The sequence below is a fragment of the Laetiporus sulphureus genome (assembly GCF_001632365.1).
Source record: "Laetiporus sulphureus 93-53 unplaced genomic scaffold LAESUscaffold_65, whole genome shotgun sequence".
Classification (NCBI taxonomy): Eukaryota; Fungi; Basidiomycota; class Agaricomycetes; order Polyporales; family Laetiporaceae; genus Laetiporus; species Laetiporus sulphureus.
This window is the reverse complement of record NW_024468574.1, coordinates 116,817-129,869: the sequence shown is the minus strand read 5'-3', so window position 1 is coordinate 129,869 and position 13,053 is coordinate 116,817. Positions and strand designations below refer to the sequence as shown.

Sequence of the window (13,053 nt, the reverse complement as noted above, 5' to 3'; positions counted from 1 at the left end):
ACGTGCTGCTGCATTAATGCAACTTAGCTCACTCATCCATCTGGCGACGCGCATATACATGTCGCTTCACGTGAAAAGCGACAGCTCAAAATGCCTACCTACGCAGATGTACTAGCGGCCCATCGAGACGGGACTGAAACAGCTGCATCGACTTCGTCGGCGAGCGCGACGCACGATGAACCGGACGGTGCCAGACAGGGTACCGCGAAGAGGAAGAGGGCTAAGAAGAACCGCTTCATAACCGCGACTGAGGGCACTCTCTGGCCATGGAACGACTCATTAGGCATGGCAGCGTACGAGAGCAAGGAGCAACGGTGAGTATTGTATCTGCAGCTGTATCCGAAGTGCAGAAGCTCTGATTGCTGGATTAGACTACATGATGAGATCGTCGCCTATGTATCCTATATCATTCCGACAGATCAGGAGAGGCGAGCACGCGAAAAGATCGTCACACGTGTCAGAGACGTTGTTAGGAAGCGGTTCCCCAAAGCCAACTTGGCTATGTTTGGCAGTACAGCGCAGAATCTCAATCTACCAGATAGGTGAGCACTATTCATTCTCCCAGAGCGTTTTATTCAACTGTAGATCGATGGAAGCGATATTGACCTTGCGATGACCGTACCTGGAGAACTTGACTTCGAGGCCAGGAAGAGAGTGCTCTTCCAACTCTCGGCGGCGCTCAATAACTCACTTTTAACGCGCGATTCTTTCGTGAGACATCGAGCACGCGTACCGATCATTTCATTGACGACCGTTCCGGAACTTGGTAAGCCCTCCGTTGGATCTCAGCCGCGTATATGCGCTCGTAATCTTAACTATTTCTAGGATCGTTCAAGGTGGACATCAGTGTAAACTCCACTGACGGTGTAAAGGCAGTCCCCATAATAAAGGACTACATTGACAAGATGCCTGCTCTCCGATACCTCGTTATGGTACTGAAAGGGTATATGTCTCGACTACGCTTGAACAACGCATCAGAAGGAGGACTAAGCGGTTACTCGATCATCTGCTTAGCGATCAGTTTTCTGCAGGTAATCCTGACCTATCTGATAACTCCACTACGATTAATGGATCGTTGTTTAACAAGCTCAATCCGAAGAAGATACATCTCGATGAGATTGAGAAGCCGCTCGAGAGGGAATCTCTTGGACGGCTTGTACTCGCCTTTCTCGATTACTACGGCAACGAGTTCGATTATGAAGACTCTTGCATATCTATAACGAATGGAGGACTTGTCAGCAAGGAGGACAGGGGATGGCAGATGCCATCGCTTCCGGAACATCTGTCTATCGAGTGTCTGGTAAACCCAGGTGTGCAATGCTCTCGCCGCAAAGCTCCAGCGGCTTACTCATGATCATAGACCACGACATCGGACGGCCGACGGGCAAGATCAAACAAGTGCGGACTGCATTTCGCGAGGCGCATTATGTGTTGCACAGCTATCCGTTCGCAATAACGCACAGCAACATCCTCGGCACCATACTGGGTATATCTCCTGAGGTGCGTGTTGTACTGACCCTCCCCGATTTCGGCAGAACCTAGTGCTGTGCACTTATAGGCCGATGCCGCTCTAGACATTGGCCGGGCGCGAGAACTTGCAGAATATTGTCGATTCGGGCAGCCTCGAGCGCGCCCTTCAGGACCTGAAACTCCGTCCTCGACAAAAGCTCCCGCTACAGCAGCAGAGCTATCAAGATCGTCGGTTGCGGGCGCCGTATCCTCCCGGAGGGTCATCTTACCGTGATGACTCTCGTGCACTGACTACTTACGGCGAATGGCCGCGCAACAACGGCTACTATGCTATGGATCCGTACCGAGATGACCCTGCGTATTATGGGGAAGCGGTGCCACTGCATTATGACCCTCGATCAAGTCATCGCGCTGGGCCTTCAACGCAGCTTGGCCGCAGCGGACGCCGCGCAGTGAAGAGGCAGTGTGCGTAAAATCCCACAGTTCTGTTCTCGCATGGCCTTTCTTGAGCACCGGTTTGTATTGTTTTCTATCACATACGTTCATCGTCCTTTCCCGATGTTATGTAAAACATGCTAACTGGGACGATTCCTACCACAAAGTTTGTACATCATCCATATGGTCGTCTCGCAATCAAATGTTGTATCTGTATTTTTCATTGAATGCAGCATTCAACGATCTGCGCTTCCAAACCCTTCGCTCCCAATCTGCCGTGCGGGTGCCGCGAACGACATATTAGCCACTTCCATGTACTCACCCCAGATGTCCATGATGGTATACCAGTATCACGGAGTCTCCTTGTCGCCGTTAATGATGGCGTACGTGTAATCCCTTGTGGCATGAATCTCCACGGTCGTAAAGGCATCTGAAGGCAATATGTATCCTAGCGGATACAGCTGGCCTGTAGCTTCGAATGTGAGATTCGCAGCATGAAGCTTCGAGTCTTCTCCCGCGAATAGAATGCCGCTCAGAGGGGACTGTGGATGAGGCCGAACGCTGAATTTGAGGGTGTAGGGCGGACCGACAGAAGCATATGGTGTTATCATACCTGCGTACGTCGACGGATACTCGTACACAACGTTGCCGTCTTCCGGCTTGACGACGCGATTCAGGTTCTGGCCTGGTGCGGCTGCATTCAGGATAGGGTACGCTGCTTCAAACTGCTCGCGCGTGAGCTCTGAGGAGCGCACGCCGAATCTAGCCCAGGTCTTCTCGCCTACGACAGCGAGGCTGTTGGCGAGCTGGTAGTAGTCCTCGAGGTCGGTAGTGGCGTTGTTTCCCCAGTCTGACCACAACGCCATGATCGCCCCGCGCAGCAGGGGGTTATCGGGTGTTGTATTGTTTGTCGGGTCGAGAGGGGAAAAAATGTTGGGTGCCCATCCACTGCCGTCCGGAGCGCCGCCAAACATGCGTGTGAGGTTGAGCGTGTATGGGTAGTTATTCTCATCGGAGTATTTGCCGTCTAGGTAGAGGAAGTACTGTTCGGAGTTGATGACATGGTATCCTTCTGCCAGAAGTTGGACGGGAATATCTGCATCCGGGAAGTACCAGTGCTGGATAGTGATATTTTTGGAGACGGACTCGGTCGTGCTAGGCTCGTACGTGCCCCAGATACGGATTGATTTGCCCGCTTCCGTGTACATGAATTCGGACAATCTCGTTCACAAACGAAATGTATTCGTCGCCAAGCGAGGAGTTATATTCACCCGCGCCGATAGATACCTCGGGCGAGCTGAACCACGGGAGGAATTGCTGCCATATGGACTTGACAGTAGGAATTGTCTCCGGATAGGACGTATTTAAAAGATCGGGTTGACCACTGAGCATCAGCTCTGGTTTCCACTGTGTGATCACAAGTGAATGCCCGGGAGTGTCTATTTCGGGGATAACGGTGACTCCATGGTTCGTGCAAGTCTCCTGGAAGGCGAGAAACTCGGCCTGAGGCCAGCTCTCATTCCGTCTGGGAACTAGGCCGTCGATAGGAGAGCCCGGTGGAGGCTGGAAACGAAAGGCTGCATAGAGCTCCTTCCAGCCTGTGCCGTACAAGAAGTCGGGATTATAGAGGTTGTCTGATGCATGGACGTGGAACTCATTGATCTTGAAAAAGGATGCATCGATGCATAATTCCGCTGGTTAGATATGTAGTCAAGCGCATGCAACATGAGGCAGGTATATCCCGTAATGCACTCACTAAGGAACTGAGTGTCGAACCAATGCCTGCCGGCATCCAGCATGAAGCCGCGAATCTCCCACCCAGGAGAATCTGTCCCAGATCCAGTGGGAATTGCGATGGTACCGTCATTACTTGCAAGGGCGACCTGTTGTAACATAGTCACAGCTCCCCACCACACGCCAATAGGTGCCGCGGCCCTAACTGTATACGTTTGATCAGTGATCTCGAAATCATACCCGTCCAGTGTGAACCTGCCGTTGTATAGGGAGAACTGTAGCGTGGGGTCGACAACGAGGTAGATCACAGGGAAAGATGCAGTCCCCGATGAATGTGTACCTACTACCACAGGAGCAATGTAATCATAGCCAGCGACGCTTGTGAGATCCGTGCGGAACGTCTCAGCGAAGGTCAAGGCTGAAGGTGAGCCCTCCAGACCGTATTCGCCATCGATGACGATTGTAACATTACGAGAAAGCTCGAACACACCTTGTCTCTGAGCGAAAGATGCAATGGAGGGGATCTGCGGCTGTAGACCTTGGTTTTGTCCGCTTACCGACCAGATGACAGCCAACGCGACGCACAGGACTGCACAGGCACTCTTTCCGACAGGCTCCAGCATTATGGTTTGTGAGCCGTACTAGACCGGCGGTCGAGTAGCTGAGCCCCCTCTATATCATGCCTTCGGAGACATTGAGTAAGCAGGCAAGCACACGATAAGAAACAGCCCACTAACTTCTTCCATGTCACGAGCAAGAACCTCAACGTGCGAACTGTCGGTAATCAAAGCAGACTCATCCCATTTCAAGCGGTAGAGATGGAAATACGCGAAGGCTCGCAAGTAAAATCATTTCATACAGAGTTCACGGGACAGATACCGTCATACAAACCATATGAGCCCTTCGCCAGTAAAACAACCATGCCGGAGTAACACAGTGCATTTTCGGATGGATTGTTCCTGTACCTTCAGAGTGTCGAGCCGACACAGCAGTGACCGTTTCGCCACTCGATTTTGAGAGCAAATGACTGCTGATAAATGATATAACGGATGCATGATATGGTGAGAACGCAAAACATATTGCAAACGCAGCCATAAACATACAACCACATGAGATGATGACATACGAAAAAGCGCAGCAAGCGACTCGTTTACTCTTCCTCCTCCTCTCCACCCTCTTCCTTCTTCGCGGCCGCAGCAGCACGCTTGCGCTTGACGCGACCAGGACGGCCTCCACCGTATGGCGACGTGAGAGCGAAGTCGATGTGCTTTTGAGAGTCAAGACGAACGACGAATGAAGGGATGTTGACGATCTGCTTCCCAACACTGTGCACAGAGGTCACAGGATGCGCAGGAGTGATCCTTCAATGTACGCACCGGATGTGTCGTTGCCTAATCAACACGCGCGCATGGTGAATGCTCTTGGCGAGCCCGCTCTTGAAGACTTGGGTCTGCAACCGTCGCTCTAAGAAGTCTTCGATCTTCAACGACAACACGTAATCGAGACGCATGCGCGACTCGTCGAGCACACCGATGCGGACAAGTCGGCGAATGAGGGCGTTGCCCTCGAAAAGACGCTTGGGGTCCTTGGCGTCGAGCTTGAGCAGCTCACGAGCAGCACGACGAATCTTGGACAGAATGAGGCCAATGCGCCAGATCTCGCGCTTGTTGCGCAAACCATACTCGCCGGCGAGCTGGGCGCGTCGCCTTCAGAATCAAAAACTATACAGCACGAAATCTCACTCACCTTCAACTCCGCATCGAGACGAGCGGTCTCAAAGGGACGACGGGGAACCTTATAGCTGTGATCGTAATGATAATGGGGCACGGCTTTCAATCAGCACGGTGCATCCCTCCACTACAGTGGATCTTGAAGAAGAAAAACGCTCACGTCTTGCTGTGATTCCGCGGAGCCCTGGATACACAACATTAACACAAACAGCATCTCACTTGCAGACTGCGAGGACATTACCTAGGCATTTTGCTTGAGAGGGTCGGCTACGGCGATGAGGGATCCTAGTGCTACCTTGCGGATTCTATGATGTCCAAATGCAGGCAAACACCAAGGTTATTCTGCGCCACAACTGTGTAGTTCTCATCGACAGCCACCCGGCAACTGCCGAAGCTGCTACTGTGCTCTGTTCTCAATACTAGCAATAGCCACAGGGCCAACGCCGACCAATGTCAGTATTTTGCTTGCTTGCTCTGTCGTTGTGCTGCACGGCTAATCCTACTCTGTCTTAGTTCTCAAGATGCCGCACTCCTACGGTTACCGGGCGCGTACGCGTGGCATGTTCAAGCGGGGCTTCAAGGGTGCGGCGAACTTGGTCTTGGGACTTGTTGGAAACGGCTAAATGTCGATTGTGCAGAGCATGGCCCCATCAAATTGTCAACGTATCTCATCACCTACCGGGTAGGAGACATCGTCGACATTAAAGCAAATGCGGCCCAGCAGAAGGGTATGCCGCACAAATACTACCACGGGTACGTCTGACTAGGCTCATGCATTCGAGAGATACTCTAAACCATGGCCCTGTGTAGGCGGACTGGTATTGTGTACAATGTCACACCAAACGCAGTCGGCGTCATTGTTCACAAAGTCGTTGGCAACCGTTACATTGAGAAGCGCGTGAATATCCGCGTTGAGCACATCAGACACTCTAAGTGCAGGCAAGAGTTCTTGGACCGCGTCAAGCGTAACCACGAAGCGCACATGAAGGCCAAGGAAACGGGCGGTGAGTGCAACTTCGCTCAGTTCGTTGTTGCTGAAGTGCTGAATTGCGATCACGCAGAACGGGTGAATCTCAGACGCATCCCCGCACAGCCTCGTACTGCGCACGTTGTCTCGACAAAGGACAACGCACCGCAGACGATGGCCCCTGTTCGCTACGAGACGACGATTTAAAAGTCCCTCCTTCCTCTCGTTCTCTCTTTCCGCACGCATCGCACTACGGGGTTATGTCTTACCATTGTTCTTCTACCCTATGCTCATGCAATGATAAGCCATACCATGCAAGCTTTGTAATATTACGTTCCGCATCCGAGAGGTTTGGCGAATCGACGCCAATCGCGTCGTCGACTCGAGTAGATAGTCAGGAGTACGGATGCGTCACGTGAGCGCTAGCGTGGCTTCTCAATACGAGTGCCAGTGCGTGCGACGCGGCCATCACATATTCTGAACCCACATATGCCCTCGCACCGACATCGCTCATACTCTCGGGAGCGATCTCGTTCGCGCGAACGCGACCATTCGCGATCTCGCTCGCCAGAACGGCGTATTGATCTTCCCAGCGGTGCCTCTCCCATCTCAGAGTCCGACTACTTCCTCAAGAGCGACGAGTTCAGACTTTGGTTGAAAGATGAGAAGGATAAGGTACATCTTGCATGCTTCAGGTGCTGAGAGAAGCACTGAACATATCGATATCTCTTGTTAGTACTTCGATGAGCTGTCGAGTGACAAAGCGCGGAAGTGAGTGTGCATTGGTGGCGTCACACGGCTATTGCTGAAGGATCCATGCAGGTATTTCCGCAAATTTGTGAAGGTGAGATCAATGACCCGGTGTGGCGAAGCAGTGTACTAATTTTCAGGGTGTATTTCCCGAACATAGGCGTGGAACCGGGGAAAACTACCCAGTGAGCACGGGAATCGTATGCCAACATGAACTTTTCTAACGCGCACGCCAGAATCTATGTACGCAGGCATAGACATACCGTCTGCCAGCAGCCAGACCGCATACCGATGGTCGTTCGCCTCCAAGACGTCCCAAGCGGACAGCGTTGCACTGCGAGCCGCTCGCGACGAAGTCGGCGCAGCCACCTACAAGCGGCCCATGCGTTCGGACCAGCCGTCCAGCTCCAGCAGGAGCGGCCGCATACAAGGCCCGACGCTCCCCTCACAGTCAGATCTTACGCTCGCGCGTGAAGCTGAAGAAGAGCACCGCGCCGCAGAGCGCGACTATAACCGGAAGCGAGAGCGTAAGGAGACCAAGGAGCGTGTCGAGGAGGTAGTGGGGCCGAAGGAGGTAGGACGGGAGGGCATGCTGGAGAAAAAGCGTGCGCAACGGGAGGGCAACCGCGCCTTTAGAGAACGAGGTGACGAAGGGCTCGAGCTGGACGAATCGACGCTGATGGGAGGCGGAGATAGCTTCAAGGAACGGTGCGTGCACGTGGTACGAATCTGTTTGACAACGGCTGCTCATGTTCATGCTATTATAGGATTGCTCGCCGCGAAGCGTCGCGTAAGCGGTTCGAAGAAAAGCGCCATGGGGCGGGAGATGAGCGTTTGACAGCTGCACGCGAGCGAGCGGACGCAATCCGGCAGAAGGACAAGGCAACGATGGACATGTTCATGCAATTGGCGAAAGATAAGTTTGGCTGATGTGAACCGAGGGTGACGTTTCCGTGCGTTGTCATTCCCCACTAGACAGAGATACGCACGACTTTCGCATCGGTATAACCTTAGTTCTCCTTCCATCCCAAGTGAGGGCAATATATCTCATGCTCTTTTTATTCTGCTATGACGACCGCACAGTTCGCGAATAGAGACACCGAGAGCGCGGATCAAGCAACATGAGAAAGACAACGCTTCGAGCTTCGAAACTAAACTGGCCACACCAGACTACGGAGCCGCACATTCTCAGCCATAACATTCGATGGGGAAACTGCTCTGCTTACAGGAAAGCCCGTGATCACATTCTCGCTGCGTGTTCATCAACACAAAAATTCGTAACCCAAATCAACATGTTGTCCTGGGATGTTCCTGAGATTGCACAAGATGTGTCGCGTAACATGCATGCATTGCAATGAGACCGGATGACTACGAGAACCTGCGGTATCCAAGATATTTACGTATATGCGGACGTGTTGAGACCGGCGAGGAACGCGAAGGGGGCATGCTGCTATCGTTAGTGCTCAGCCGTCTTGAACGACGAGTTCCTTGAGCTACTATGTACGTAAAAAGTACAAACAAAGAGACGTGGGAGCATACGAGCAAAACATCTGAGATGCTCGTCATGAGCGAGCGAGCCTCCTAACCATCGAAGAACGATGTCCAGAGGAAGTCCCAGAATCACTCTGGGTCGCGTTCTGCGATATTAACAAAAAGAATTAGGGTCGAGCGAATAACATGCACTCCGCATTAATCGCACCTGCGGGGAGCCTGCTGGTGGGCAAGACACCGCTACAGCCTCGCGCCTCTTCTTCGGTTTAGCTGGCTTGCCGCCGGTCCAAGCGTTGTTATCCTGCTCAAGCAATGCCTCGGCGTCTTCCTATAGGAGGTCGACTCCTAATGAATACCGTGTTGCGACAATGAGCAGTGAGCAAGTAAACAAACCTCGGCCTGAGCATGCTCTGGCTCTTCCAGAATATACTCATGGAAATTGTGTTCGCCGATGCCGAAGTTTACCTTCGAGAGGTACGATGACGACGACATCGAAGGGTCACCTTGGTGGTACTCACCAATGTGTTAGTCTCTGAGTCACCTCCAGATGGTACGATAAGCGGCGCTGAATGGTTTGTGGGGTGCTGGGGGAAAGATGATATCAATGGAAGAGAGATGAGCTTATAGCTAGCCTGGCTCACATTACGAGACAACGAGCGCAGCTTCCCCTTCAACCTGCTCGAGAGGGAGCGCCGTCGGCCCCTTTCGCCACTTGAGATGGTCGATGAAGTATCGCTAGACTATCAATGATATGCACATCAGGAGTTGGCGACGACATATGGGGAAATTGCTCACCATGAAGACAAATTGCGGGTGAAGGGAGGAGCGTTAGGCTCGACAGTGGGTGGGGTTGACAGGAGAATCTGGGGTCATACAGGATGCCAGACGCACAACGCCTGAGCGCCCCGCACAAGGGACGCTTTAAGTGCCTGCAACCACTCGCCATCAAACCATTAGTAGACTTTACGCCCGAAAGCAAGAATGCGGGTAACGTGAGACCATTAGTGAGACAGCGAATTCTCGGTAGCTGACGCGGTGATGGCAGAAGCCAAGTCTCAGCTGATCACCGGTGGATGCATGGGCGTTGGCACGGATTCGTAAAACGCGACTATTGGTCACGACCCTTGCACAATACTGACAAGAATTGCCGAGCATGTCACGACTGCAATTCAATAAAGTACAAGAGATCTGTCATGGAAAACTTGGGTGTTTTGTACGGCGTCAGCAGGTGCATATCAAGCAAAGGAAGAGCCGATAGAAGACGTACGTCAAATATCTACGCCACGCAATGCTCGCCGCCTCTACAGTTCAGCTCAAGTCCATTGCATCCTTAGTTGCCGCATCACTCCCAATCTCCTCGAACACCAGCGAGCCCTGCTGCTCCTTGAGCCACTGCACGCTGCGCTTTTCGTCCATAAAGTAGGTGTATGCGCGGCGGAGATCCTCGACCTCCACCCGCTCCGCCCTGCGCTTGCGGGCGATAATCTGTCCGCATGAAATCAGGTTCAAGGCATATCGAAGAGTCGTTTGCGCAGCCATCGATGTCAGGACCGTCAGCGCACTATCAGCCAACGTGACATCTTCTTCCTCGCATCTAGACCAACCGTGAGTGAGACCGTCAACATGCCACTAGGCAGACCTACCGGATTTTGATGATTTCCTGTATCTCGTCCGGGGAGTAAGGGTGAGTGCTGACTATCAGCACTCGGTCCAGGAGGTCCACCGGGAGACCGTGCGGACTGCGGAACTTTGTTCCGCGTATGCGGGCCATCCCCCGGTTCGAAGCCATGATCACCAACGGAGAGAACTCGTTTTCCAGCGCCCTATTAAGAAACGAAAAACATTCGATGTCGAGCATGTGCACTTCGTCGATGAATAATACCTGCGGAACAAGATCGACTGTCAGCACAACCAGTCACCTGCAGCCAAGCACAATGCTTACTCCAGGAATGATCTCGGCTTTTCCTTCTTCTCTCCACTCGGCAACCTTCGTGTTGATTTGGTCACGCAACTCGGGCTTGATCTCGCCGGTGTCTCCAGCAAAGAGAGCCAGGAAACCTTGCGTTCGACTGTTTATGACATCGATCTCATGCAGAGACACGGTGTGCACCACTTCTTTTCTCTTTTGGACCTCGCCCTCGGGACATTGGACGAAGCGAGTCTAATACAGAACGCGGTGAGCGGGCTGCTGAGCAAACAAAGCTGGAACATACATCTGCGCCCATAGCATCGTAATCCCTTGATCTTGCAAATGAGCGACCGAGCTTTGACACCTTCCCAGAGGTCTTGTCGATGGCGATAACGTCTCCTGCAGTCACTTTCTCCTTGGATAGTGCATCAATCATCTTGGTACCCAGATCATATACGGTTTCCATGTCCGTAGTTTTTATCGTCAGCTTGCCTGTCTTCGTAGCCTGCGGAGATGATATGCATTCAATCTAATACCCGTAATAACGAGTCGGAGGTACTCACGCCCGTAAGGCTACGGTCAATCTGCATCTCGACAACCTCTCCCTCAATGATCTCCGACTCTTCCTTGATACGCACGCCAATACTCCGTCGCAATGCTTGCGTGAGAGCTTCCGTCTTGGACATAGAGAGCGAGAAGACCTCGCTAGCAGCGATCATCGTGAACGGTACATCGGGCCCCAGCGTTTGTGCCATGCCTGAGAAACAACCTTCATCAGCTCCTAGGAAAAACATGAAACTAAGGCAAATAGATACCCAACGCAATAGCTGTCTTTCCGGTGGACGGTGGCCCCGCGAAGAGCATGGCTCGACCGGCGATGCGGCCCTCCTGCACCATTTTGAGGATCATGCCTGCAGCTTTGCGCGCCTTGGCCTGTCCGACCATGCCTTGGGAGTTCGCCCGCGGCTCGAGTCGGTCATCGAGTCCCAGCCCACGGATGTGCGAATGAGCACCTGTGGACCGCGTGCTCAGTCTGGTGATCGAAATGAAAGTAAAATGCGCCACACCTATCCTCTCCATTTTTGTGATGTCCCTGAGCTCTGAGGCTCCCGTCGAGATCTGAGCAGCCTAGAAACAGACATCGAGAGAATATTGAGCAAAATGACCGTGTACGCAGAACGATGTTCAGCGGAGGCTACACACCATCGTCGCGACTTGCAGAGACGCGTCTGTTTGGTTGAGCCAAACAACTGCTTTGCTTGACCTCCGTCCATCTGTGCACTCGCGCTGGAGGTGGAATGTTTTCTGCACGATGCGGAGCTAAATTGCTGCGCTCCTGCTTCAATTCTATCTCAAATGCGACCTCGTCGTCTTCACGGGGAGCGTTCATCCAGCGGAGTCGCACCCTAACACGAACATACGCGACGGAAGCGACGACCCAGGAGTTCGTGCCCACCGATGTCAACGCCGCGCTTGCCCGGACATCCGTGTTTTATAAAACATACAAGCCCGTTACGCCAGGTCTCCGACACCTGAAGCGGCCCATCTCGCCACATCTATGGAAAGGCCGACCAATACGACTGCTCACGTTCGCCTTGCGCAAGTCGGGCGGGCGCAACAACAGGGGGCGCATCACCGTCCGTTCGCGCGGAGGCGGGCACAAACGACGTATTCGTATCGTTGACTTTATGCGCACGGAGCCAGGACCGCATGACGTCGTTCGCATCGAGTACGACCCGAACCGCTCTGCGCACCTTGCGCTCATCAAGAGCCGCGATCCCAACGCGGATGGAAGGAAGATGTGGAGCTACATCCTCGCCTGCGACGGCATGCGCGCTGGCGACGTTGTACAGAGCTTTCGCCAGGGTATACCTGACGGCCTTGTGCCGGGCTTCATCGACTCAGAGAAAATTCGAGGGCGGGCGGTCCAACAAGCCGACGACGATCAGACGACGAGCGCGTCCCTTTCATTGGGTTTGCTGCGAGCCGTCACCATCAAGCCCGGAAACGTGCTCCCGCTTCGACTCATCCCCACGGGCACCATCATCCACAATGTTTCGCTCAATCCTCAGCGCCGTGCGATCCTGGTGCGCTCGGCGGGAACGTTCGGACAAGTGATCGCACATGAAGAGTCCGGAAAGTACTCTCATGTGCGATTGCAGAGCGGAGAAGTGCGAAAAGTGTTGCAGGATTGCGTGGCGACTATCGGGAAGGTCAGCAACCCACTGTGGAAGGGCCGCAGCCTCGGTAAGGCTGGCAGGAGTCGGTGGCTGGGTCGCAGACCCCATGTTCGCGGTGTGGCCATGAATAGGTTCGTTTGCTATCGACTGATTATTCTCGTGTATGATTACAACGTCTGCATAGGTGCGATCACCCTCACGGAGGAGGTCGTGGAAAGTCCAAGGGTAACAAGCACCCTGTCTCAATCTGGGGCTGGCAAACGAAGGGAAAGCGGACGCGTAAGCCAGGTCCTCTGGGCCCGAAGGGCAGCAACAAGATGGTGATTCGCGAGAGGCCGCGAGGAAAAGATAAGCGGAGGAACTAATTGACTGCTGGGCAGAGTACTG

General features: G+C 53.2%; 8 protein-coding genes across 8 annotated transcripts; 4 read left to right on the top strand and 4 right to left on the bottom strand.

Annotated features, from left to right (window-relative positions):
* Positions 1 to 90: 90 nt before the first annotated feature.
* On the top strand, positions 91 to 1,542 carry LAESUDRAFT_664572 (Nucleotidyltransferase; the record flags this gene model as incomplete). Its single annotated transcript, XM_040905131.1, has 6 exons — positions 91 to 314; positions 372 to 542; positions 597 to 766; positions 826 to 1,031; positions 1,088 to 1,310; positions 1,361 to 1,542. The coding sequence occupies 6 exons, from the start codon at positions 91 to 93 to the stop codon at positions 1,540 to 1,542; spliced, it is 1,176 nt and encodes a 391-aa protein (XP_040758916.1).
* Positions 1,543 to 2,255: 713 nt separating this feature from the next.
* LAESUDRAFT_745539 (glycoside hydrolase family 20 protein) lies at positions 2,256 to 4,181 on the bottom strand (the record flags this gene model as incomplete). Its single annotated transcript, XM_040911376.1, has 4 exons — positions 3,899 to 4,181; positions 3,662 to 3,844; positions 3,124 to 3,599; positions 2,256 to 3,065 (listed from the first exon to the last, which is right to left on the bottom strand). Exons 2-4 carry the CDS (start codon positions 3,798 to 3,800, stop codon positions 2,256 to 2,258), a joined length of 1,425 nt encoding a protein of 474 aa, XP_040758915.1. The 5' UTR covers positions 3,801 to 3,844; positions 3,899 to 4,181.
* A 544-nt stretch (positions 4,182 to 4,725) lies between these two features.
* On the bottom strand, positions 4,726 to 5,676 carry LAESUDRAFT_731542 (40S ribosomal protein S9). The gene is made up of 5 exons (XM_040910063.1): positions 5,611 to 5,676; positions 5,530 to 5,553; positions 5,386 to 5,440; positions 5,016 to 5,332; positions 4,726 to 4,964 (listed from the first exon to the last, which is right to left on the bottom strand). Exons 1-5 carry the CDS (start codon positions 5,616 to 5,618, stop codon positions 4,790 to 4,792), a joined length of 579 nt encoding a protein of 192 aa, XP_040758914.1. The 5' UTR covers positions 5,619 to 5,676; the 3' UTR covers positions 4,726 to 4,789.
* Positions 5,677 to 5,890: 214 nt separating this feature from the next.
* LAESUDRAFT_664544 (60S ribosomal protein L21) lies at positions 5,891 to 6,543 on the top strand (the record flags this gene model as incomplete). Its single annotated transcript, XM_040905130.1, has 4 exons — positions 5,891 to 5,951; positions 6,008 to 6,122; positions 6,180 to 6,373; positions 6,431 to 6,543. 4 exons carry the CDS (start codon positions 5,891 to 5,893, stop codon positions 6,541 to 6,543), a joined length of 483 nt encoding a protein of 160 aa, XP_040758913.1.
* A 282-nt stretch (positions 6,544 to 6,825) lies between these two features.
* On the top strand, positions 6,826 to 8,016 carry LAESUDRAFT_664574 (uncharacterized protein; the record flags this gene model as incomplete). Its single annotated transcript, XM_040905132.1, has 6 exons — positions 6,826 to 7,011; positions 7,073 to 7,107; positions 7,159 to 7,180; positions 7,247 to 7,271; positions 7,323 to 7,794; positions 7,854 to 8,016. 6 exons carry the CDS (start codon positions 6,826 to 6,828, stop codon positions 8,014 to 8,016), a joined length of 903 nt encoding a protein of 300 aa, XP_040758912.1.
* Positions 8,017 to 8,648: 632 nt separating this feature from the next.
* On the bottom strand, positions 8,649 to 9,375 carry LAESUDRAFT_717685 (uncharacterized protein; the record flags this gene model as incomplete). The annotated part of the gene is made up of 6 exons (XM_040907354.1): positions 8,649 to 8,723; positions 8,786 to 8,905; positions 8,971 to 9,042; positions 9,096 to 9,161; positions 9,219 to 9,317; positions 9,373 to 9,375. 6 exons carry the CDS (start codon positions 9,373 to 9,375, stop codon positions 8,649 to 8,651), a joined length of 435 nt encoding a protein of 144 aa, XP_040758911.1.
* Positions 9,376 to 9,885: 510 nt separating this feature from the next.
* Positions 9,886 to 11,692, bottom strand: LAESUDRAFT_739302 (TIP49-domain-containing protein; the record flags this gene model as incomplete). Its single annotated transcript, XM_040910992.1, has 8 exons — positions 9,886 to 10,171; positions 10,221 to 10,459; positions 10,520 to 10,738; positions 10,791 to 10,991; positions 11,050 to 11,243; positions 11,302 to 11,499; positions 11,554 to 11,614; positions 11,690 to 11,692. The coding sequence occupies 8 exons, from the start codon at positions 11,690 to 11,692 to the stop codon at positions 9,886 to 9,888; spliced, it is 1,401 nt and encodes a 466-aa protein (XP_040758910.1).
* A 140-nt stretch (positions 11,693 to 11,832) lies between these two features.
* Positions 11,833 to 13,022, top strand: LAESUDRAFT_603224 (mitochondrial ribosomal protein subunit L2; the record flags this gene model as incomplete). The annotated part of the gene is made up of 2 exons (XM_040903087.1): positions 11,833 to 12,797; positions 12,851 to 13,022. Coding segments are annotated over 2 exons (1,137 nt in total), but the record flags the coding sequence as incomplete, so codon positions are not given.
* Positions 13,023 to 13,053: the final 31 nt, after the last annotated feature.